Consider the following 24,488-nt stretch of genomic DNA (forward strand, 5'->3'; position numbering starts at 1 on the left):
TAGCAAAACACGCGCTCTTCTTTTGCACTCCTCCGCTGCACCTTTGTACATTTTGAAACGTTCAAACGTGGAAGCCGCTGAGTGCAACCGCTCTGTCGCTGATCACTGAGCAGCTTCACCAGAGCAACGGACTGTTATGTGCCTTGCTAAAGGGCACCTTGATGAATTATTGTTGAGGGGTCAGGAGGACTAAGACCTGTTGAGAAGAGCGTCCTTGGCTGGACCTGGGGTTTAAGATTTAATTGTTTAAAATATTGCCTCACGCCTGTCAGTAAATGTTCATCAGTGAGGGAGGATCCAGTCTGGGTATGGGGATATGTCCGTTTTGTCAGCTCAGGACTTGTTCTAGGAGCTCTTGGTGACACCATGAGTCATTTGTTCAAATATCGGAATCAGAATCAACTTCACTGGCTGGGTGTGCCTGTGCACACAAGGAATTTGACCCCGGTTCACAGCAGCTTCTAACGCGCAGAAATTGCACCCCAGATAGCATCCGGATGTGGGCCACTTCAGGCAGTGATGCGGCACTGATGGTCTTCTTCTGGCCCTGACAAAGTGGATGTGAGCCTGAAGTGACCCACATGCAGAATAGCAAATATGGCCCAAATATGCCAAATCAAATGTGGGCCTTTTCTGGCAAAGATGCGGCGCTCTCGGCAACATGTGATCTGGATGTGACCCTGAAGTGGCCCGTGTGGTAAATGGTGAATATGGCCCAAATATCACAAAACAAATTTGGGCCACCTTTGGCAAATATGTGGCACATGCGGCATTGCTATGGCTTGGTTCTGGCTCAGGTCTGGCAAACAGGAGCGGACCGCCCAAGTGCCATCATCCCACGCAGTATGTGGGTCGGGTCCGGGCCACAGCAATTTTGCCATCTGGGAATGAAACGGGCAGCAAGGTGACACAGTGGTTAGCGCTGTCGCCTCACAACAAGAAGGTCCTGGGTTCGAACCCCGGGGTCGTCCAACCTTGGGGGTCATCCCAGGTCCTTTCTGTGTGGAGTTTGCATGTTCTCCCCATGCCTGCGGTGGGTTTTCTCCGGGTGCTCCGGTTTCCCCCACCATCAGAAAGACATACATGTTGGGGTTAATACTCCTGTCTGTGCTCCTGAGCAAGGCATGGCAAAACGAACTGGAGTTGGTCTCTGCCCGCTGCTCCTAGCTACACAGCTAGGATGGGTTAAATGCAGAGAGGTATTTCCCCATGGGGATTAATATAGTATACCAAAATAAAATTAAAAAAATCACTCACACAAAAAAATGTAAAAAAGGTTTTAAAAAAAGAAAAGAAACCAAAACAACAAACAAAAAGGCAAAAAAACGAGTAAGAAAAGGAACAACAGGGTACTGGAGGCAACGTGTGTGCACAACAGGTATGTCGCTACTATACAGAATTTAGTTATGGTTGGATAATCAACAGCCTATGCCCTTATATTATACGTTATTGCTTTATATACTCTATTGCCCCAACACATACACACATGTACCAGCTGTGAGTTTTGTCGTATTTGTGAATGGAAGGAGTAAAACTCCTCCCTTCTTTATTTGTGTTTCTTGATTTGATTTTGAGGGTGGCGCAGTGGTACAGACACAAATGGCCGTGTCTGCGGGTGGGAAGCCGGATGTGGGTATGTGTCCTGGTCGCTGTACTAGCGCCTCCTCTGGTCAGTCGGGGGGGGGGGGATAGCATGATCCTCCCACGTGCTACGTCCCCCTGGTGAAACTCCTCACTGTCAGGTGAAAAGAAGCAGCTGGCGACTCCACATGTATGGGAGGAGGCATGTGGTAGTCTGCAGCCCTCCCCGGATCAGCAGAGGGGGTGGAGCAGAGACCGGGACGGCTCAGAGGAGTGGGGTAATTGGACAGGTACAATTGAAAATTGGGGTGAAAAGGGGGGAAAACTCCACAAAAAAAAAGAAAGAAAAAAATTCCTCTCTTTGGTATACCGACTGTATCTAACAGCGGTATTCAACAGCGTAATAATCATAATCATAATCACGTTTAAATCAGTAGCATAAAGGAATAAAGAATGAGATCAGGAATAACAAAATGTGGCTTTGTAACGTTTTCATATGTACATTTTCTTTCTCTTTCAACAGGTGTGTAAAGTTAAATATTGTGTTATGAGATAACAGCAATACTTGAAATACCATTTTGCTAACATCCTCAAAACAAGGGCAAATTTTGCTTTCGTGGATGGGGGTTTTTATGAGGGGGGGGGTTCGTGGATGGGGATTTTTTATCGGGGGGGTTTCGTGGCTCATAAATAGCGCTTTGATTTTATTGAAACTAGAACCAAGAAACAAGTTTTATTTATTCGCTAGAGCTCATTTCCAAAATGCTGTTCAGATGTTTTAGAAGAAAATATTATTATGAAGTCCATATGGACAGGTCCCCAGAGCCCAGTCACACAGGGCATGTTCAGAAACACCGGCTGGACTCCACACACGTCATGATGTCTTAGGTGTGTTGTCCATCATAAGCTTCCCTACAGTGTTATTTAAGTATTACTAGATGGCAGAAGGCAGCACAGTGGTTAGCGCGGTCGCCTCACAGCAAGAAGGTCCTGGGTTCGAGCCCCGGGGTAGTCCAACCTTGGGGGGGTCGTCCCGGGTCGTCCTCTGTGTGGAGTTTGCATGTTCTCCCCGTGTCTCGGCCATACTAGATTGTCCCTAGGTGTGAATGTGTGTGTGATGGCCTGGCGGCCTGTCCAGGGTGTCTCCCCGCCTGCCGCCCAATAATGACTGCTGGGATAGGCTCCAGCATCCCCGTGACCCTGAGAGCAGGATAAGCGGTTCAGATAATGGATGGATGGCAGACGAGGGGGAGAACAGACGTTTGACAACAACAGAGTCAAGAAATCTTATTCTTCCATTTACTTACGCCTCCATTCCAGTTTGGACAGGTGGTACTGGTGTTTAAACATGCAAATGATCTCTCGTCATTTTATTTTAGACACGGGCAGAATGTAACTCCATGGCTACTACAGTTCATACTGTGGCAGTGAATGGTGGTTTTTCGTTCCTCTACTTTGTGTTATACGTGTACAGAAAAGGCCCGTTTTCAAATGCACTGTTCTGATGTATTTCTTCAGTCTGTTTTCACATTAAAACAGCTTTTTACAAAAATAAACATGGCCTATTTTTATTGCTCAGCATGTCCTGACTAGCCTGAATGACTCGTACTCCCAAACCCCACCATTTTAACTCCATACACGACACGATCGCGGGATGGGCGGGTCGGTGTGAGTGGGTGGTCAGCCCTGGGAGGCCCTCCCGCCCAGGAGGATCTCTGTGTTCTCGGTGCTGGGTGGTGTTCTTCCTGCTGCGTTCCAGCAGGGCTGCGCTGAGTGCTGCCATGTGCTTTCTGTGTCCCTGGGTGGTGGCTCGTCATCGTGGGTGTAGGCCGCGGAGTGGGGGACGGCTATCAGACTTGCTACAACTGTGTGGCATTTCTGTGACGGGCACCGCAGGTGTGGGGAGCAGTGAGGATACCACCTCTGGCTGTCTACGGGCACTAGCGGGGCCCATCCGTCCTGGGGGAGGTGGCTGCTGGGTGGCGTAGGTTGGGTGCTTTCAGCTACGTGGGTGTGTGCTCAGTGCATGTGGCCAGATGGGTCGTATGGTCGGCGGCAGTGCACTGGGCCCCACGCCTATGTTGGCTGTGGATGGGCAAGCCCCCCCCCCCGCCCACTGGGTGGGTGGTCCCCAGCTCCAGGCCAGCACACTGTGCTTGCCGTCCACGGCTCTGGTCCCAAACCTGAGGGTGAGCCCTTTGCCTGGGGGTGCGGGCCCAGCTTGTACCTTTGGGGACTAGTTTGTGCTCCTCGGGGGTGTGCGGGGCTGTTGCTCTCTGGGCTTCTGGCCCCCCTGTTGGCTTGGTGTTCCTCTGAGGATGTGACTATTTGGGCTCCAGCTGTTCTCTTGGTTGTGGGATGTCTGCATGACTGTGGGGCCTGTGGGTGGCTCCAGAGCTTGCCTGCTGCCTGGAGGCACTACGATAAATCACGGATCTCAGACACCAGAATTTATTGGGATTAATCCCATGCCCTCGCAGGTGGACACTTCACATACAAATACCCTCTGCTCATCATCATCGGTGGTCACTCGGGGTCGAGTATGACTGTCCTCCTTCTAGGTCCTTGTGGGCGTAGATCCTTGTGGGAGGATGCCTGCGTGCGACAGCTTTTTACATGGAGCGGTTGATGCGCCTGAAGCCACCACACAGTCCTTGGCAGGGGGTGGCCAGAATCCAATGGTATGGTGGACCAAGACGATTGGCGACCACCCTCTGTTGCAGCCTTCATCCACCTTCACTGCCATTGTGACCTGAAGACATCCGCCAGTCCCGCTGTTGAGGTCTTTGTTGGATCGCGCTTCATCTGGAACCTCCCCCTTGACCTTTCAGTCTTGGGTGACTACCAGGAGCGAAGCTGTGGACAGCACAGCTCTTGGGATCATGCAAGCAAGCTTCACCACCACGACAAGGTGGCGATCCAGGAGAAGACACACTGCTAACCTCTGCCTCACACAGTCCCTGGAAAACTCTCTGGATTACATCCTTCTTCTTACCCCCCCCCTCATTTTTTTGTCCTCTCCTTTATCACTATAACCGCCATCCTAAACTAATATCGATAAGATCGATGTAATTGTTTTGTCGAACATGTCTTTTTCTGTCTTATCACATACATGTTGTCATGTTTTGTTTCCAAGTTTCCTTGTTTCACTTGTGGCGATTGTCCCCCTCTTGGAGAAGCAATGCTAATCGAACATGCAGAAGAGGGGGACCGGTGGCGGCTATACGTAGTATATAACAAAAATCCTGTGCTCCCACAGATCATCCAAAGGACGGCGTTATGTAAGTGGTTCTTGATAATTGATAAAGATTGCATTTGAACTCCACCTGCAGATTAACTGTCTCGGACACATGGCATACAAATTCCCTGTGTTGTATGCTAAGCCTGCTGACAGCACAGGTTAATTTTTTTTTTTAAGTTTTGAAAAAATTAACACATGTTCATGTGGCTTCCTGTATGGACACCATGTGGTACAGGTTATGTCCATACAGAAGACACTGGATGCAAAAACAGCACCCACACATTTATATAGGCCAAGTTTGTTACATGGCGGCACAGTGGTTAGCGCGGTCACCTCACAGCAAGAAGGTCCTGGGTTCGAGTCCCGGGGTAGTCCAACCTTGGGGGTCGTCCCGGGTTGTCCTCTGTGTGGAGTTTGTATGTTCCCCCCGTGTCTGCGTGGGTTTCCTCCGGGTGCTCCGGTTTCCTCCCACAGTCCAAAGACATGTAGGTCAGGTGAGTTGGCTGTACTAAATTGCCCCTAGGTATGAATGTGTTTGTGTGTCGGCCCTGTGTAACGGCCTGGCGGCCTGTCCAGGGTGTCTCCCTGCCTGCCGCCCAATGACTGCTGGGATAGGCTCCAGCATCCCCATGACCCCGAGAGCAGGATGAGGGGTTCGGATAATGGATGGATGGAAGTTTGTTACATAACAACAAAGGTAATCTTAAGCACAGCTTGCTGTGTGTACTATATGCCAGCCATGGCGTAGCATTTACTTGGCATATATTTAACAGTCTGGGTAATTAGTAACACCTTGCACTGGATTTCTTGTTTGAGCCCTACTGCTAACCTTGCATCACTTGTTTATTACCTGGCCTATAGTTGCATCAGTGAGCTCAAGTGTTGAGCTGCAGTGTGTTCAGGGGTGCTCTTAAAGTGCCCATGTGAACAGGCCTTACGTGCAAATCTATGATACAAATCATTGAGTCCTTCATTCATCCATTCATTATCCAAACCTACTACTACTACTTTCGGCTGCTCCTGTTAGGGGTCACCACAGCGGATCATCCGTTTCCATCTCTTCCTGTCCTCTGCATCTTCCTCTGTCACACAAGCCACCTGCATGTCCTCCCTCACCACATCCATAACCCTCCTCTTTGGCCTTCCTCTTTTCCTCTTCCCTAGCAGCTCCATATTCAGCATCATTCATTATCCATACCGCTTATCCTAATGAGGGTCACGGGAAGTTGGAGCCTATCCCAGCAGTCATTGGGTGGCAGGTGGGGAGACACCCTGGACAGGCCGCCAGGCCATCACAGGGCCGACACATTCACACCTAGGGACAATTTAGTACGGCCGATTCACCTGAACAACATGTCTTTGGACTGTGGGAGGAAACCGGAGCACCCGGAGGGAACCCACGCAGACACGGAGAGAACATGCAAACTAATACAGAGGATGACCGGGGACGACCCCCCAAGGTTGGACTACCCCGGGGCTTGAAAACAGGACCTTCTTGCTGTGAGGCCACCGCGCTAACCACTGCGCCACCGTGCCGCCTTCTGCCATCTAGTAATACTTCAATAACACTGTAGGGAAGCTTATGATGGACAACACACCTAAGACATCATGACGTGTATGGAGTCCAACTGGTGTTTCTGAACATGCCCTGTGTGACTGGGCTCTGGGGACATGTCCATATGGACTTCATAGTAATATTTCCACTCTCGTGGATGTCAAACCTGCTACCGTCCTTGGTAACCATGCGATTGTCCCCTTTCTTGAAAGTGATTGTCGTCCCTCCGTTTGTTGCTCTTGGCACTGAAAAGATGTCATGTGGGTCTGAAGGCATGTACAGTGTATCCCGTAGCTGTGCTCTGTGCTGTCGTCCGGCGCTGCCTGTCTAGTAGACATATCATCACCGTTCCTCTTCGTTGTGCTATTCCACTGCACTTGGTGTCAGGCTGGAATGAGTTGTCGAAGCTTTTAAACTTTCCTGTGTCGTTCACGATGTGGGATGTTGCTCCTGCATCCACCACGATGCCTTTCATCTTCACGTTGTCTGGTGGTCTCTCGTTCTTTGTGTGCTTGGCCTTGAAGAGATGGTATTGGTCGCTATTTTGTTCCTCCGCGACTTTTCTGACACCATCGTTCCACCTTTTCCTGCACAGGGATTCTTGGTGTGTATTAATTTTTGCAGAAACTGCACCACACTTTTCGAAAACAATTTTTTGCCTTGTGCCCCTTTTATTCCACACTTGTAACACGTCACGCAGGCATCTTCATCTTTTCTGTTGCTAGTGTAACCGGTTATTTTCTTGCCCGGTGCGGGATTCGATACGAGGTGTACTGCACCACAAGGCGACATCATTAACCGCGCGGCTAAAGGGTCAGACCCGTTAGCTAGCTAGGGGCTAACGTGTCTTATTAGTAGTTTACAGTCGTCACCCTCCCCCGGAAGCGCGCCCTCGCGCTTTGTTATTCCCGCGCTCCGAAGAGACTTCTGAGGATCTGCACACTTCCGGATCCCACCGCTGCCACCAATGTAACCGGTTATTTTCTTGCCCGGTGCGGGATTCGATACGAGGTGTACTGCACCACAAGGCGACATCACTAACCGCTCGGCTAAAGGGTCAGACCCGTTAGCTAGCTAGGGGCTAACGGGTCTTATTAGTAGTTTACACTAGCGTGCGTCTTGGTGGGGCCTCGGCCTTGCCTCTCACATGTCTTCATCACATTGTCCGTAGTCATTTTCTCCGCCTCTTCATAGACCCGTAGTCTTCCTTTAAAGTCTGCGAACGTAACGTTATCTTCGTTTTGCGTTAAATGGACGGCTAGCGGCTTAAACGAGTCTGGTAGCCCGCCTAGTATCATGGCTACGACCAGTCCATCACTCGTGGTCTCGCCTGCATCTCTCAGAGCCGTAATGAGGTCCCCCGCCCTTATTATGTAGTCCGTGACAGTCTCGTTGTCCGCCATGCGTTGCTTGGTCGACGACGTGTATAAATTTATTATCGGCGGCTTGCTTTTCCCGGATTAATGTTCTATCATCTATTAGTCTTATTAGCTCAGCATAGCAATCAGCATTCTCCCTCCTATCTTCAGCTAACCCTTCTTCGCTAGCGCCGGCGGGCTCACGTAAAATGGTCTCCTTTAGCTTCAGAGTATGTATGTCAGCAGCCTAGGAATCTTGTTTCCCAAAGTTCATACGAACAAAAGCGGCGGCGCCAAGACTCCCGGTGCTCTGCTCGCCATTTTGCTAACGCGCTAATTTTACCGCGGCCTACTAGCTTGCTACGCTTTTTCTTTGCTAGACTAGCTTGTTAGCTTCATTGGCTAGCCCATAATACGTCGCGTAAAACTTCTTCCGAGAATATAAACCCGGATTAAGAAACTCTGTGATATAAACGCTCCCTTACCTCCAAGCTGGTCCACGTAGCCTGCAGAAGTTCCGTGTAATACTTCGCGTCAAACTTCTTCCGAAATGCTAGCTTGCGTCCAACTCTGCCTGGGCCCATACAGCCATTTCGCGCCGCGGCCATCTTGGATTTTTTTTAAAAACCAAGTGGTGGGGACTTAGCCACGCCCCCTTATTACTCAATGGGAAATCAATGCAGCCGGGGCCAGCAGCAGCAAACATGGTTTGGACTACCAACCTCGAGCACCTACCGTCATTTACCACAGTATGAAAACTAAGCTGGATCTTTTCTTTTTCCAGTACTTTCTGCCTCTCCTGTGCCAGTGAGGAGAGACACACACACAGGGCTGTATTCAAAGAAGCTGTTTAATCACAATAAAATAAAAGATAAGATACATTTCATTTTTATACTGTACATTCAATATTTATACATTAGATTGTCCCATCTACAATATTTTCATTCTTTGTCCTTTAACTTTAACAAAACTGTTGGTTCATTTTAAACTAAAATATGTTGGGTCAACTGTCATTCTGTTGTAGCAATAAACTGGAACTCGCTAACAACTCAAATCATCAATTGTTTACTAAACTAAGATAGTGATTGCTCATCTCAAGGTGTGGGCTAAAAAATGGGACTGTACTGAAATGAAGTTAAATATGTTTCAATCTATCTAAGGTTTGTGTGCACTATTTTCTTGTCAGCTGAATTTAACAAAGGTTTAAAACGGTGGTCCCTGAAAATTTGTTAGGAGAGCACACACAGTCCCCAGTTGGTTGACTGTTCCACTTAGTGAAAGGGGTATGACTCCATCAAAAATGTGGTACTCCTTTATACGTCTTATTGACCGTTCGACGTTTATTCTCAAGCCAGCAATACATTGTGTGTCTGTGAGCTCATCACAGCTAAACTGTCCACTTGGGCCTAAAAATGCAGGGATGACAAGTTTTACATCTATTTCATCGAGCAGGTCTTTGATAAGGAAGCCCTTATCGGCCATGACCTCATCACCTGACTCTAAGAGGTCCAGAACACCTGACCTCTTAGTTATCTCCTTATCAGAAATACATCCTGTGTATAGATTACTTACCAGGCTAACTGACCCTGAGGGAGTGATCCCAGTTAGGGATTTCAGTGTAGTGTTACTTTTATAATGGGAGTATGTCATGGTGTTCAAAACCTTCCAACTAGCTGTCTCAATGCGGATCTCTGTGCAGTCTTGTATCACTCTTGTGTTTGGGTAGAATTCCCTGAATACTGGTGGCATTAGCTCGTCTACTGCTGCTCTACTAGGCCATATTGGGAGGGTCCCTAACATAAAGAGCAAATAGTTGGCCCACGTCGTACAGTTCCTGCTGACTGTGGCCGGCGACACATTGAATCGTACAGATAAATCCAGAGCAAAAAAGCCCTGCCTCACACGGCACAAGAACAGGAAAAACTGATCAATCAGCGATAAATGCTCTGCATGGAAGCCAGACACAGAAATGTGTTCTAGGTTATGGCTGTTCCTTTGCATTCGAGTCCATCGCACCATGGACTCTGCAGTAGGCTGTAAAGCTAGGAAGAGTGCTTTGAGGGTGTGGTAATCCTTAAAACCAGTGTAAAACCTGATCAGATTGGCGCACACTGGAAGCGTTCTAGACCAAAACGCTCACTTTACAGCTTTTTATTTTCGTCCTCCAGGAAAGCGATGCGTTTCTTTACTGCGTCAAGCTGGTCTTCCACAGAAAGGGGCTTCACGTCGTAGTCATGATCAGGTAGAGTCGCCCAAACCTCACTGGACACATGAGGCTATGTCATACACGTGGGAAGCAATATAAATCCACACATTTTCCTGTTATCAAGATGATGCGTCAGAACAGAGCTATCCACTATTGAAAGATTAGTGAATATATATATATATATATATATTATACAATGCAGTAATCTACATGTTTGAAAAATTGTATTGTACTGACAGTAACAACTCACCTATCTCCCTCATGTTCCTCTTCATGTTCATCTTCATCTTCTTCCGCTATTAAGTCACCAATGCGACTACAAACAGGAGCAAACATTTTTCAACGTCAAACTTCTGTCTCCCTTCTAATGTTTTAGTCACAGTGAAACTGGTCACCCCAATATTATTTAACTGGCTGTACATGGTGCAACCTCTGCAGCTCAATGCATACAGTAACGTTAAATGTACATGCAACCTCTGCAGCTCAATGCATACAGTAGGCCTACATGTACATAATGTCTGTTGCAATAATAGCAGGAGGAGTAAACATTTAGCCATACGGCATCTTAATGTGGAATTTAGTTGTAAGCATGAGTGCACAACTGTAAACGTTACTCACTCATCTGCTGACTCGGGTGTCACCTCCCCAGCAGGTTGACCACCACGAACAGGAACCCTAAACATACAAGCTATTAATGGCAGGTATTATGTTTCATTTCATCAACATCCTAACATCATTTTCATGACAACATCCAGCTAACGTTATTATAGCTCTGCATGACCTACCGTGATGTCTGTCTGCTAGTAAGGTTAGTAAACTTAGCTACCTCCTCGGCGTAGGTTGATTTGACCATGGGAAAATGGTCGGTAGAGTTCCGGATTTCAGTTTTGTCAGCCCAAGAAACGTCTTGCGAAAACAGTCCTCGGTGAAGTGCTTTGAGCACACCCTGGTGTTGTCTGTGATCTATAATGACAAATGATATCTGACGTTACTGTCAGCAACATGTTAACTGTTATGGTTGTACTTAGACCAGAAAGCTAGCTAACAACGTTGCTAGGGAGCCAGCCAGCTAGCTAGCTATCCAGCCAGCTAGCTAGCTAGGTAAAGGTGAAGGTATTGGTAGTTACCTGAAAATGTGGCCCTGTATCCCTCTTAATTTTCACCACCCATGCCTTACGGGTGTGCAGGCGTTTGGGGAAGCGGTGAAACGTCAAGGATTTATCTCTTTCCCTTCTTTGATAGGAGTTCCAGGACGGTACACAGCAGTACGACACGTTGCTTCCAGCAGTGTTTTCAATGAAGTAAGAAGGGGGCGTGGCTCCCACCGCTTGGTTTTTAAAAATCCAAGATGGCCGCGGCGCGAAATGGGCGTACTACCGACTCTTACAACACACTGTCGCACACTTACGACACACAGTGCCGCACACTGAGAACGTGGCGACGTCGCATCCGAATGTACCGTAATACAATGAGTAAGGGCGCCATCAAACAACAACACTCAACAGCAAGAATCGGGTAACTCCATCAAATCGCAGGTTTTCCCTTTTTCCTCACAGCATCCAAGCCTCTTCTGCCAACCACAACCTGCATTTTACACCATGTCCAACACCACCGTCAGCCCCACCAACAGCCTCTACATTAACTACACCACCAGCAGTACCACGAGAGGTTTTCCAACATGGTACCATGTCCCAGTGTGTGTTATGGCTCCTTACGCCTTCGTCTTCTATCTAGCGGTCAACGTGTTCAACCTGGTGGTGAGAGCTCCCTGCAACATCTCCTTGTCTTGTGGCATATCACTAGGAAGAAGAGGGACGCGTCCACGTCCGACATCTTTATCTTCAACCTGGCACCGCTGGACGCCTACTTCTGCCTGATGTCACTTACAGAGATGGTAAATGTTTAGGTTGCAGTATCACGAGGAGGCAAGGTATAAGTTTACTGGTTTAATAGAGAACGACTGGTACATGGGTACACTACAATCAGATGCGCTGTCACTACACTGAATGCCCTCTAGCGGCAACGTAGCGTTTATAGGCCACTGTATTAATGCGAATGTAACCAGGTTAAATGACCAGCATAGAACACCATAGGACTGCCCCCGTTACACGAACAATAAAGTAGTCCCAGAACACATCTCCTTTCCTTTGAGTCTTTGAGACAGTGCTTTCTATATGAACATATTATAAGGAAACCTTTTGTTAAAGTTAACTTAGGAAACATTTCAAGATGATTGCATTTCCAAACTGAACATCAACAAGTCATTAAACAAGAATTAGTCGTACTCTAAGATGATCTGGGTAGAATGCCAGTCACCAGCACAGTTGCAGTGGATTATTCTGCCACTCAATGCATACTGTGTACTATTCTGGAACAAAGTCTTTAAATCTTTCTGGGGGTCTAACAACTCGGCCACGAGATGTCATTTTCTCTTGGGCTTGTGGTACCTCTGCTGCAGCAGGCAGATCCTCGTGGGAAGCAGGTAGGTCTGGCACGTTGTCGTTGGCAGCAGGTTGGTGTGGTACATCGCCTTCAGGTTGTCCTTCTTCAGGTGGAAGCGCGGCAGTGCTAGTGATTGGTTTCCGGTGACGTCGGTTTCGGTGAAGGACCCCTCTCTCCGTCTGTACAAGGTAAGACCTAGGTGTGTCACCTTGTCGTATGACTGTTGCATTTCTCACCCATCCCTGCTCATTGTCCAGCTTTACAGCCACTCTGGCACCCGGATGGAGTATTGGTAAGTCTCTGACATTGTGTCTCCTATTGTAGTTACGTCTGTAGCTTTGTTTTGCCCTTTCATCAGCTTGTCTCACCTGCTCGAAGTCTGGCCATGCCGGCTGTAGGTTTGACTTGAGTGTGGGGACCATTGTCTTGATTTGCCTGCCCAGCATGAGTTGTGCTGGGCTCACTCCAGTGGCTTGAAGTGGTGTTGCTCTGTAGCTCATCAGAGCTGTGAAGGGGTCAGGCTGTTTCAGGATCTTTTTCGCTGTCTGCACCGCCCTTTCTGCTTCTCCATTGGATTGAGCATAGTGGGGACTTGAGGTGATGTGCTGGAAATCAAAGTCAGTAGCAAACTGGTCAAAGGCTTGTCCAGTGGACTGTGGGCTGTTATCTGTTACAAGAACATCAGTTTATCCCCAGCGTGAAAACATGTTCTTTAAGCGTGCTCTGGTAGTCTCTCCTGACAGGTTCTGTAGGTAGGCTATTTCTATATATCTGGAAAAGTAATCTACAACTACCAAGTAATGTTTCTTGTCTACCTCACAGATGTCCGCAGCTACCCTCTCCCAGGGGCGGCTTGGTAATGGAGTTGTCATGAGAGGTTCTCTCCTTTGACTTGGCCTTGACTCTTGACAGTGTCTGCAACTACTGACCATGTTCTCAATATCGTTCCCTATTCCAGGCCACCAGACACTTTGTCGGGCACGCTCACTGCATTTAACGGTGCCCTGGGTGAGTGAAATCAAAGTTTTCTGGCGGTGAGAATTTCGCCATTTCGTCCGATTGTCTTCTGTGGCTATGGGTACGTAGACTTCTGACACCATGTATAGTAGGCTGCAGTATCACGAGGAGGCAAGATAGAAGTTTACTGGTTTAATAGAGAACGACTGGTACATGGGTACACTACAATCAGATGCGCTGTCACTACACTGAATGCCCTCTAGCGGCAACGTAGCATTTATAGGCCACTGTATTAATGCGAACAATAAAGTAGTCCTGTAGTGGTTATGGGGCTACATAATTCCCCTTATTGAGCTAGTAGGAACGTTAGTTTACAGCTGCTGTTTCCTCGGTTCGGGTTTACGGTGATACACTTCCGCTGCGCGGGTTTTTTGTTGTTGTTGTAATGGTGGAAGGAATAAATGGTGCACGTTGTGTAGCCGAAAGAGAAAGTTGTCACGACTCCTGCTTGAGCTCCTCTACACTGGTGACCCCGACGAGCTGAAAGTGCACGGGGAGGTGCACTTTTTCGCCTTGGCCCCGAACTTTGCATGGTAAAAGCACAGGCCGGGTTCCTGTCGCCGACCGGGGGTTGCCACGGCGACCACCATGGAGTCACCAGGTGGTGTTGTGTGGGGGTGGGCAGGGGCGAGCGCGGACGCGCAGTGCTGCTGTTGGCTGGCCAGGAAGAACTTGTCAGCTTCCTCAGCTAGCTTGCGGCAATCGGTAACGCTGGTGTTGGCCAAAGCGGTCCGCACCTGAGCAGGCAGCTGTCGCAGAAACAGTTGTACAAAGAGGAAATCAGGTGTGTGCGCTGGTCCCAGCAGATTCAGCATTGTGTCCATGAGCTCGGATGGCTTGCTGTCACCCAAGCCTTGCAGAGAAAAGAGACGGTGGGCCCTGTCGGCGTCAGAAAGTTCAAAAATCTTCAAGAGGTGATCTTTGAGCCCCTTGTATTTGTCTGCCGCCGGAGGATTTGTAAGGAGACTCGCCACTCTAGTTGCAGTCGAACACCCGAGCGCCGATACCCCGTAGTAGTATTTAGTAGCATCCTCCGTTATCTTGCGGATAGCAAACTGCGCTTCCGCCTGGGCGAACCATGTCGTTGCCGACGACTCCCAGAACTCTGGCAATGTGAGAGAAACCGCGTTGATTTCGTCAACCATGTTCGTTCGAAAGATTGTCTCTGATAACTACCAAGAGACAAACGTCGGGGTCACCAGTGTAGAGGAGCTCAATCAGGAGTCGTGACAACTTTCTCTTTCGGATACACAACGTGCACCATGTATTCCTTCCACCATTACAACAACAACCAAAAAAAAACCCGCGCAGCGGAAGTGTGTCACTGTAAACCCGAACCGAGGAAACAGCAGCGGTAAACAAACGTTCCTACCAGCTCAATAAGGGGAATTATGTAGCCCCATAACCACTACAGTCCCATAGGCCGCGGAACGCATTTCGAATGGGTAGGGCCAAGAATGACGTCACGCCCCCCCCCCGCCACACTCGTAACGCATAACTTTATTTATCATTATTTATTATTGCCGTTTTTATTTGTCCTGATTATAGCCCACACTTGAGTCACAATCAAATAGTATAATCAGTATGATTAGAAAGCATAAATCATTTGACACGTCAAGTCCAGTTGCATAGCATTAAAAAACGTCAACGCTCACCACCCCGTCTTAAACGTTCCCAGAGACGTTCCTCCGTCTCTCGTTGTGCTGGATGACATCACTGGCAATGGCGAGACCATCCACATTGGCCAAAGCATCCCCGAGTGTGTGGCTGCACATCAAGTCATTGAGTCTCCTTTGAGTCATTGTTGACCTTAGATAAGTCTTCATACGACGAAGGGTTGAGAAAAGACCTCTTGGTGCTGGCAGTTGACACGGGAACTGTATAGAGCAATGTCCGCAGCCTGTGTGCATGGGGCGACAGGCTCATAAGGTGGAGGGTAGCGGCGGCAGAGGGGCCAGTTGGAGCAGCGACAGGTAGCCATTCTACTTCCGGTTCCTCATTGTGGGCTCATTGTGGGCTGGAGTGACGGTGGTTGTCTCAGCTACCTTGCTCAACTTTGACCCGAAGAAATCAGTTATTGTTCGACGCTTCATCGTTCATTTGAACGTTACTATTGCTTAAAGCTTAGCGAACACACTAGCAGTTAGTCTACTTACACAGAGCGCTGGTATTTTGTTCTGTGGAATTCACATCCGTGTGACGCTAAGCTCACGTGACACAAATAACCAATCACTCATTAGGAAACAGAGTTTGTTGCTTGTGATAGGCTACGTACTGTACGTAGGCTTACAGCGTGCAAAAGTGCAATACATTAAGAATGTCACGTATTTGCGATTTGAATTTTTACACGTTTATGTTTGATGCACGCCAAAGTAGGCATGGCCACGGCCCTACTGGCCATACCGGTTCCGCGGCCTATGAGTAGTCCCACAACACAGTAAACAGGCTGTGGACAGATAACGGTGGTGCCTGGTATTTCCAAAGGTTTGCGTATGGGGTCAAGCACTTAGCGCCACTCTTCCTGGTGAGTTTGTGCTTACGAGATGATACACCTGGGGTCCACCTTATACATACAAAAGTCCCTTCTTTTGGGGGGACACTTTCTCTATGGACACGTACTGTGATGACTCATTTAAGATCCAACTGGAGATTCAATTCTTAATACTGTAACGTGCATGGATAAGTAGACACGTTGGTCCTTGACTTACGGGTCGGACCCTCTAGTCGACTGGTTAACGTTGTCGCTTGCGGAGTGGGAGACACGGGTTCGCGTCCCGGCTGTGGCGGTTCCCGGACTGCCCCTCGAATTCGCTACATTGGTGTCAGAAGTGGGATGGTGAGACCGTGAGGTCATCGGAAGCGCGTGCGCCCAGAGGCGTGAGGGAGCCGATATGCTGAAGCGCGGGGATGGAAGACTTGCCTGGCAGCCGCTGTGGCATTAGCCCCACTGAGAATTAGCCCCTATCCCCCTAGTGGGACATGATGCTTCAGTGTTATCTGCCCTGAATCAAAATGGAAATCTGCCTTCTTGGAAATGTGTGTAGTGAAAGGACAAAACTACCAATGTTGTTCCCATCTCGCCTATATCTGTCAAAGTCCATGATGTCTTTTTGCAGGACGAGATAATTTGTGACTAAGAGGAAAAAAACCCTCCTGGTTAGAGTCCATCTGCTATTTGTTAAAATATTCTACTTCCCTTGTCAAAGGTTGTGAAAGCTCTCCCTGCTGAAAAATAAAAGCCTTTTTTCTAGTCTGTCAGACTATGCCTTGTATACAGGTTACTAATGAAACACTTAGCAAGCAGTTAATTAAGCCTCATAATCAAAACACTGTGGGACCAATTAGCTGCAGGATAATTAGAGTCACTCAGATGTGTGATTGGACCACTACACTAAATACTGTACTGCAGTTAATCAAGAGAAACAAAATACTCTGAGGTGTACCATAACTAAGATAAACTGTTGGTGCAATATCGATAGTTTGGTTACACTGCCGACTGATTCGGGGTCAGGTCGTGGTGGCAGCAAGCTAAGTAGGGCACTCCAGATGTCCCTCTCCCCAGCAACGCCCTCCAGCTCCTCCTGGGGGATCCCAAGGCCTTCTTCCCAGGCCAGATTGGACATGTAGTCCCTCCAGCGAGTTCTGGGTCCATCCCAGGGTCTCCTCTCAGTTGGCCGAGCCCAGTAAACCTCCAAAGGAAGGCGCCCAGGAGGCATCCTACTCAGATGCCCGAATCACCTCAACTGGCTCCTCTCGACACGAAGGAGCAGCAGCTCTACTCCGAACTCCCTCCAGATGTCCAAGCTCCTCACTCTTATCTCTAAGGCTGAGCCCAGACACCCTACGGAGGAAACTCATTTCAGCCGCTTGTATCCGCAATGTCACCCTTTCGGTCACTACCCAAAGCTCATGGCCATAGGTGAGGGTTGGAATGAAGTTTGACTGGTAGTACCGAGAGCTTTGCCTTCCGGCTCAGCTCCCTCTTCACCACAACGGTCCAGTACAAGGTCTGCATTACTGCTGATGCTGCACCAATCCGCCTGTCAATCTCCCACTCCATCTTACCCTCACTCGTGAACAAGACCCCGAGATACTTGAACTCCTTCACTTGAGGCAACGACTCACCCCCAACCCGGAGGGAGCAATCCACCATTTTCCAGTAGAGAACCATGGCCTCAGACTTGGAGGTGCTGACTCTCATCCCGGCCATTTCACACTCAGCTGCAAACCGCCCCAGTTTACATTTCGGGTCCTCAAAATCAGAGAGATATTGATGACATTTCAGTTAATAGATGTTTGTTGATTTTAATGAATATAAAATCTCATTGCAAATTTAAACATGGTAAAATATAAATCAGAATGATTGCACAACATATCTGTATGATCTACTGTAATAAAAGTGATCAATGGGTAAACGTTTGAGAATTCTCAGTAAAAGCTATATCAAGTGCAACAACAATATTTAAATTACATTACAATGTGCAATGTGCACTATGAAAATAGATTTCTATGGCCACTGCTTCTTATCAAGCAAAGGAGGAAAAGCAGATAAGTCACTGTAAAATAGCAAAACTCATGTTCATTTGAGACATGAGAGATATGTTTTTGGCAAATATTTTCTATCAAAAAGCTCTTTACTGAAAACTTTGGTAACAGTTTGGTAAAAAAAAAGAAAAAGATAATCAGAACAGACGCAGTAACCTGGGTTATAATAATACTGCAATTCAGATATTCACACCTCATCCCACCTCAACAACAAATGTAAAAACAGACAGTGAGAGTAAAACTCATGTAGTTTGGTAGTTATATGTAGTTTGTGCACCAGGACCAGTACAAACTTCTATATTTTTCCCTACATATTTGTGTTATTCTTGTACTTTTCCATATCAGGTATCATGTAAAATGTATCTCCCATCTACACAAGGGAAGGGATCCTCTTCCATCCACAAAGCTTTGCAATCCAAGGGTACAAAAACCATGTTTCAGCAACAATGACCAGTTTCCAGTATACCATGTCTTTTGGATGCTGTACCGCAGGCCCCATTGCACGCTGTCATGAGGCACTTTCTGTTTTATTTTGGTCATTTAGTGCAAAGAAATTGATGCCCATAGGCCGAGGAGTATTTTTGATAAAGGCAGATGAGCAAAAAAAGTATGTTTTAACTAAGAACAAACTGTTGAGTTTAAAGCTGTGCAATTTTCACAAAAAACTCTTTCAAACTCTCAGCGCTTGCCTCAGGTCCATCCTCTGAGGAGATGTACCCAGGATAAATGGGATAAAACTGGGGAGGGGGTGGGTTAGGGGTGAGGTCATGTTCATCTGATGATGGAGGTGGAAGCAGTGGAATCAGTTTAGCATGGGCATAGTCAATCTCAAAGCCCTCAAAGATGAGCCCAACCCCCCAAGCACCCAGCCCTTCTTCAAGGAGCTTGGAGACCTTCTTAACTGCCAGAGCCAGCTCTTCATAATCCCCCTTCTCCAGGCGGAAAATGTCAGAGGTCAAAGGTCGGCGTGGGACCAATACAGTGAGTCCAGGGGAATTGGGGAAAGGAGTGAGAAAGGCCACGTGCCCCTCATCCTCCCACACCCGCCACTGCTGCTCCTCCCCACGGACGATGCGTGAGAACAGGCCGGGGTGGTTGGGGTCAGAGCCGAGGAAGGTAAGGTTGGGTGGGGCTTCAGGGGAAGGGAGCTTGGCGCGGATTCTGGCTTGGATCAATGCAAGACTGGAGTCTGTCCAGCGAGGACCACTCTTGGAAGTGCAGTAGCCTGGGTCATGGGGGCTGTAATCCTCCTCTCCTGCCAGGTGAGGATGCCAATCAGCATCCAGGCCATGCAGTGGGAGAATACGGATCTGTGAACAACAAAATAATAATGATTACAATGTACTACGACCCAGTATTAGTTCATTTCCCTCAATTCATCAGATCTCTATTCTTTTCTGAGTACTTGGAAATTACCACATAACACCACAAACTAGCAAACTTGATGCCACCACATAACTACCTCAAACAATCCTACCCTTCTGCTCTGGATTATTCTGTGGCGGCCACATAGTCACTTCACAGCTTTATGGAATCCTATTCTATTGCAGCGCTACACTTTAATTGACGCTATGACAGACTTTCCTTGCCACACCACAGAACCATTGTTTGCATCCATCAGCCTGAGCCCCTTCCGTCGTACACACAGAAGATAGATGGGAATAAACCTTGCATTCAACCAAGGAACAGTTAACTTCACCGTGAGTTGGTTTGCCAATGGCCATAAAATAAGCTTAACTGACTGACTTAGCAATTTCACTTTGCTCAAAATAACTAGAATATATAGACACACTGACTCCCCATGATCATGATAGTGATTATGGGGACAGAAATCCAATCTCAATTTTCTTAGAGCAGTAGAAGAGAAGGAAATCATGAACATTGTAAACAACTGCGGGAACAAAAAATCTACTGACCGGAATGATATTGATATGACAATAGTTAAGAAAGTAATCGAAAGTATTGCAAAACCACTAACCCACATTTATAACACGTCCTTTCAACCTGGTAAAGTATCAAGAAAAATGAAAATCGCAAAAGTCATACCCTTATATAAAACCAGAGATAGACACCAATTTACTAACTACAGACCAATTTCATTATTGTCATGATTCTCCAAAATACTAGAAAAAATATTTGTTGCTAGACTACACAAATTCATTGAGAAACACAATCTGTTGACAGATAGCCAGTACGGGTTCCAACCAAACAGATCCACATCTCTGGCACTCACTGAATTAATTGAAGACATTGCATAGGCCAAAAAAAGTTTGCTGTGGGGACATTTACAGATCTAAAAAAAGGCTTTCGACACTATTGATCACAATAGATTAATAGACAAATTGGAAAGGTGTGGTATCAGAGGGGTGGTGCAGAATTGGCTGAGAAGCTATTTAAGTAACAGGCAGTAGTTTGTAATGGATAGGTGAACATAAATCGTCATGCATGGATATTACTTGTGGTGTACCCCAGGGGTCGATTTAGGTCCAAAACGGTTCATTCTGTACTTGAATCATATATGAAAGATATCAAAAATATTGAAATTTGTTCTATTTGCAGATGACACGAAAATATTTTGTTCTGGTGAGAATTTACAGCAGCTTTTGGAGTTGACCACAATAGAAATAGAAAAATTAAAATGGTGGTTTGACAAAAACACATTATCCTTAAATCTGAACAAAACAAAGTTTATGTTGCTTGGAAATTATAAAATAAACACCAAAGCAAAAGTAGTGATTGACAATATCCAACTAGAAAGAGTATATGAAAATAAATTCCTAGGTGTGATACTAGACCACAAAATCTGCTGGAAACCTCACATAACATATGTGCGAGCAAAGCTGGCAAGGAGCATTGTGGTCATGAGAAAAGCAAGTCACATTCTGGATCATAAGTCATTGTACACTCTGTATTGTTCATTTATTTTACCACATCTGATCTACTGTGTGGAGGTATGGGGTAACACCTATAAAACCAACCTACAACCATTATGCATACTACAAAAAAGAGCCACAATAATAATGTAGTTAACAATGTAAGATATCATGGACACACCCACAAGTTATTCTTAAAATCAAGTGCCTTGAAGTTCAGTGATTTAGTAGAATTTAACACAGCACAAACAATGTTCAAAGCAAGAAACAGTCTACTACCGAGTAATATAGTAAAAGTATTCTCAGATAGAGAAGGGGAATGTAATTTGAGAGGGTACTTAAAACTTCAAAAAATTATGTGTTGGTACAACTTTGAAGAGCATGGGCATTTCAATCTGTGGGGTAAAATTGTGGAACAGTCTCAGCATGGAGCTCAAAGTACAAACATTACACAGTTCAAGAAGAAGTACAAAGTACTGATTATCAAGAGATATAGGGATGCGAGGAGTTGTGTTAACTGTCTAAGTTTTATTTATCTCTAAAAAGTTATTACATTTTTTTCTTTCTGTGACACATAGTAGCTATCTGGGTTGTACGTAGCATTGAGATCTGTTTATTCTTGGTACATGACATTAGGATGTGTTTTTCTTTTTCATGTTTATTTATGTTTTTTTTCCTTCTCTTACTGCCCACAGTAGGTGAGTTTGTATTGTGCAGCACAACTTGCATTGAATGTGAACTATACAGTACAGTGGGAATTGAGTTTGTAATGTACAGTAGCTGAATTAACTTAAGAGTAGGTGAGAAGGGGCAGGAAAAAATAAGTGTGTAGTTCCTCCTACTCCTTTTCCAACATGTAACAAATAATCTGATGTATATGGAGATCTGTTTGCTTAAGTTTGATGTGTGGATTTGTTGATCACTTCAGATTATGGCAATGGCTTGCTATGTTATGTTAAATCCTGCTTATTTACATGTTCACAATAAATCATCATTCATTCATTCATGGTCAGCAAGACAGGTAAATTGGGGTTCTGTCCTCTGTCCCACCCAGCTTTTTTTCTCTCATGAACAAGAATGATGGCTAGCTAACAGAAATCCCTCAGGTAAACTAAATGTAAGATACTAAAGCTGCACAGAAACCCTCACCTGTGCTGGTTCTTCTTTCTGGGGTCTGGTGATCAACGCACACCTGTGTACCCCTAGCCTCTCACACAGGAGATGCCCCACGGTCCTGGCACCAAACAGCATCGCCAGATATTCCCTCTGCCCTAAGTCAAAGATGCTGCCTGCTGCTCCCCCGTGGGACTTCTGCTCCAGGACAACAGTGCCTGGGGTCCAGGGTCGAGGGTGGAGGTAGGCAACTAGTTCCTCTGACTCCCATATGGTATGACGAGGAAGAGCCGAGGACATTCTGAGGGAGGAGTGGAGAACAGAATCACAATCTGATTTATTGGACAAACGTGTTTCCGCATAAAATGGATCAGAGCTGGGCAATACTGTAATTCAATATTATCATTTGTCATCTTTCAGTGGTATCGTGTCAGCCTTAAATTCAGATATTGTCACATTTTGATACACAGTTTTGATTTGATTTAATTATAATGAGAATCTATTACCTAAAAATCTCTCGCAAAATGAGGTCAGGAAATATTTGAGCATGTGCTACTTGAAAACTAGTTTTTAGTTTGATGTTATACTTTACATTACCAAACAGTTCTATGCAATGAACCTCAGATTCATCAATATGGTATTTTAGCATATGTCAGCAGATATGTAAGACATGTAAGTCAGCTGAATTGAGCATACTAGATTGTCCCTAGGTGTGTGTGTGTGTCGGCCCTATGATGGCATGGCGGCCTGTCCAGGATGCCCCCCCGCCTGCCGCCCAATGGCTGCTGGAACAGCCTCCAGCATCCCCGCGACCCTGAGAGCAGGATAAGCGGTTCAGATAAAGGATGGATGGATGGATTCACCTGACCTACATAACTTTGGACTGTTGGAGGAAACCGGAGCACCCGGAGGAAACCCACACAGACACGAGGAGACCATGCAAACGCCACACATAGGACGACCCAGGGCGACCCCCAAGGTTGGACTACCCCGGGGCTCCCCAGAACCTTCTTGCTGTGAGGCGACCGCGCTAACCACTGCACCACCGTGCCGCCTAAATACCAGTACCACCAGTCTGACCTGGAATGGAGGCATAAATAAATGAAGAATCAGATAGCTTGACTTTGTTGTTGTCAAACGTCCGTTCTGCCCCTCTTCCGCTATCTAGTAATATTTAAATAACACCGTGGGGAAGCTTGTGATGGACAACACACCTAACAACGACATCATGATGTGTATCAAGTCCAGCTGGTGTTTCTGAACATAAACTGGCTGACTGGGCTCTGGGGGAGATGTCCATATGGGGGTCACGGTAATATCTGACTGGGCTCTGGGGGAGATGTCCATATGGGGATCATGGTGATATTTGACTGGGCTCTGGGGGAGATGTCCATATGGGGGTCAGGGTAATATCTGACTGGGCTCTGGGGAGATGTCCATATGGGGGTCACGGTGATATCTGACTGGGCTCTGGGGGAGATGTCCATATGGAGGCCAAGGTGATATTTGTCTGGGCTCTGGGGGAGATGTCCATATGGAGGCCACGGTAATATCTGACTGGGCTCTGGGGGAGATGTCCATATGGGGGTCACGGTGATATCTGACTGGGCTCTGGGGGAGATGTCCATATGGAGGCCATGGTGATATCTGACTGGGCTCTGGGGGAGATGTCCATATGGAGGCCACGGTAATATCTGACTGGGCTCTGGGGGAGATGTCCATATGGGGGTCACGGTGATATCTGACTGGGCTCTGGGGGAGATGTCCATATGGAGGCCATGGTGATATCTGACTGGGCTCTGGGAGAGATGTCCATATGGAGGCCATGGTGATATCTGACTGGGCTCTGGGGGAGATGTCCATACGGAGGTCATGGTGATATTTTAGCCAAAACATCTAGACAGCATTTTGGAAATGAGCGCTAGCGAATCGAAACTATATTCACCAAACACCGAATGTTCGAGTATAGACTAACAGACATTTTTCAACTCGGCAAACTAAAACGCGCTAACGCTAAGCTAACTCGGAGGCTTCCGGCTAACCTACCGTCGAGTCAACAACCGTATTACCGACATAGAGAGAGGAGCTGAGACCGACCTGCTCGGCGTTTCTCTCGGCCCGTAACGAAGAAGGACGCCGGCATAAACAGCGATTAAACTAGAGGCGGCTGCGGCCAGACCCCGGATCATCGGCACGGTCCAGTCCTCGTTGTGGCGGAAGTCATGTGACGTTAGTGGGTGACGTCACCCTGTCGTAAAAAATAGAAAGTGACGCCGGGGTTTGTGGCGTCGTAAAGCGTCTTGCAAACACAGACACGTACACGCTTACGCGCTCCTGACTGGACTACGACCGGACCGAGAGCAGGACAGGCGGTTCGGATGATGGATGGATCCTGTTGTTACTGCTTGTAATGATCCGTGCCCTCTGGCTATGTTAACTTATAACGCTAATAAAGCAAGGACGACTTCTCGCGCTGGGCGTTTATCCACCGACCGGATTCCGGCTGACGTGGTTACGTACGTCACGTGACTTTGTTGCGGCGCTACGGAAGGCCGTG

General features: G+C 47.1%; 1 protein-coding gene across 2 annotated transcripts; it reads right to left on the reverse strand.

Moving 5' to 3' along the window:
* Positions 1-17,685: 17,685 nt before the first annotated feature.
* LOC130113200 (uncharacterized) lies at positions 17,686-24,214 on the reverse strand. 2 transcript variants are annotated; one of them, XM_056280753.1, is made up of 3 exons: positions 24,029-24,214; positions 21,968-22,232; positions 17,686-19,255 (listed from the first exon to the last, which is right to left on the reverse strand). In XM_056280753.1, the coding sequence occupies exons 1-3, from the start codon at positions 24,118-24,120 to the stop codon at positions 18,584-18,586; spliced, it is 1,029 nt and encodes a 342-aa protein (XP_056136728.1). In that variant the 5' UTR covers positions 24,121-24,214; the 3' UTR covers positions 17,686-18,583. The 2 variants fall into 2 exon arrangements, with proteins under 2 accessions (XP_056136728.1, XP_056136727.1); XM_056280752.1 differs by having other exon boundaries at positions 23,978-24,214.
* Positions 24,215-24,488: the final 274 nt, after the last annotated feature.

Source organism: Lampris incognitus, chromosome 5 (assembly GCF_029633865.1).
Source record: "Lampris incognitus isolate fLamInc1 chromosome 5, fLamInc1.hap2, whole genome shotgun sequence".
Lineage (NCBI taxonomy): Eukaryota > Metazoa > Chordata > Actinopteri > Lampriformes > Lampridae > Lampris > Lampris incognitus.

What these genes read in the sequence shown, in the direction of transcription:
- LOC130113200 (XM_056280752.1), bottom strand. Translation starts at nt 24,120, where the DNA reads ATGATCCGGGGTCTGGCCGCAGCCGCCTCTAGTTTAATCGCTGTTTAT. An exon ending in ATACGGTTGTTGACTCGACG is followed by an intron (nt 22,233 to 23,977) that starts GTAGGTTAGCCG and finishes CTCCTCCCTCAG; the next exon opens with AATGTCCTCGGCTCTTCCTC. An exon ending in AGAAAGAAGAACCAGCACAG is followed by an intron (nt 19,256 to 21,967) that starts GTGAGGGTTTCT and finishes TGTTGTTCACAG; the next exon opens with ATCCGTATTCTCCCACTGCA.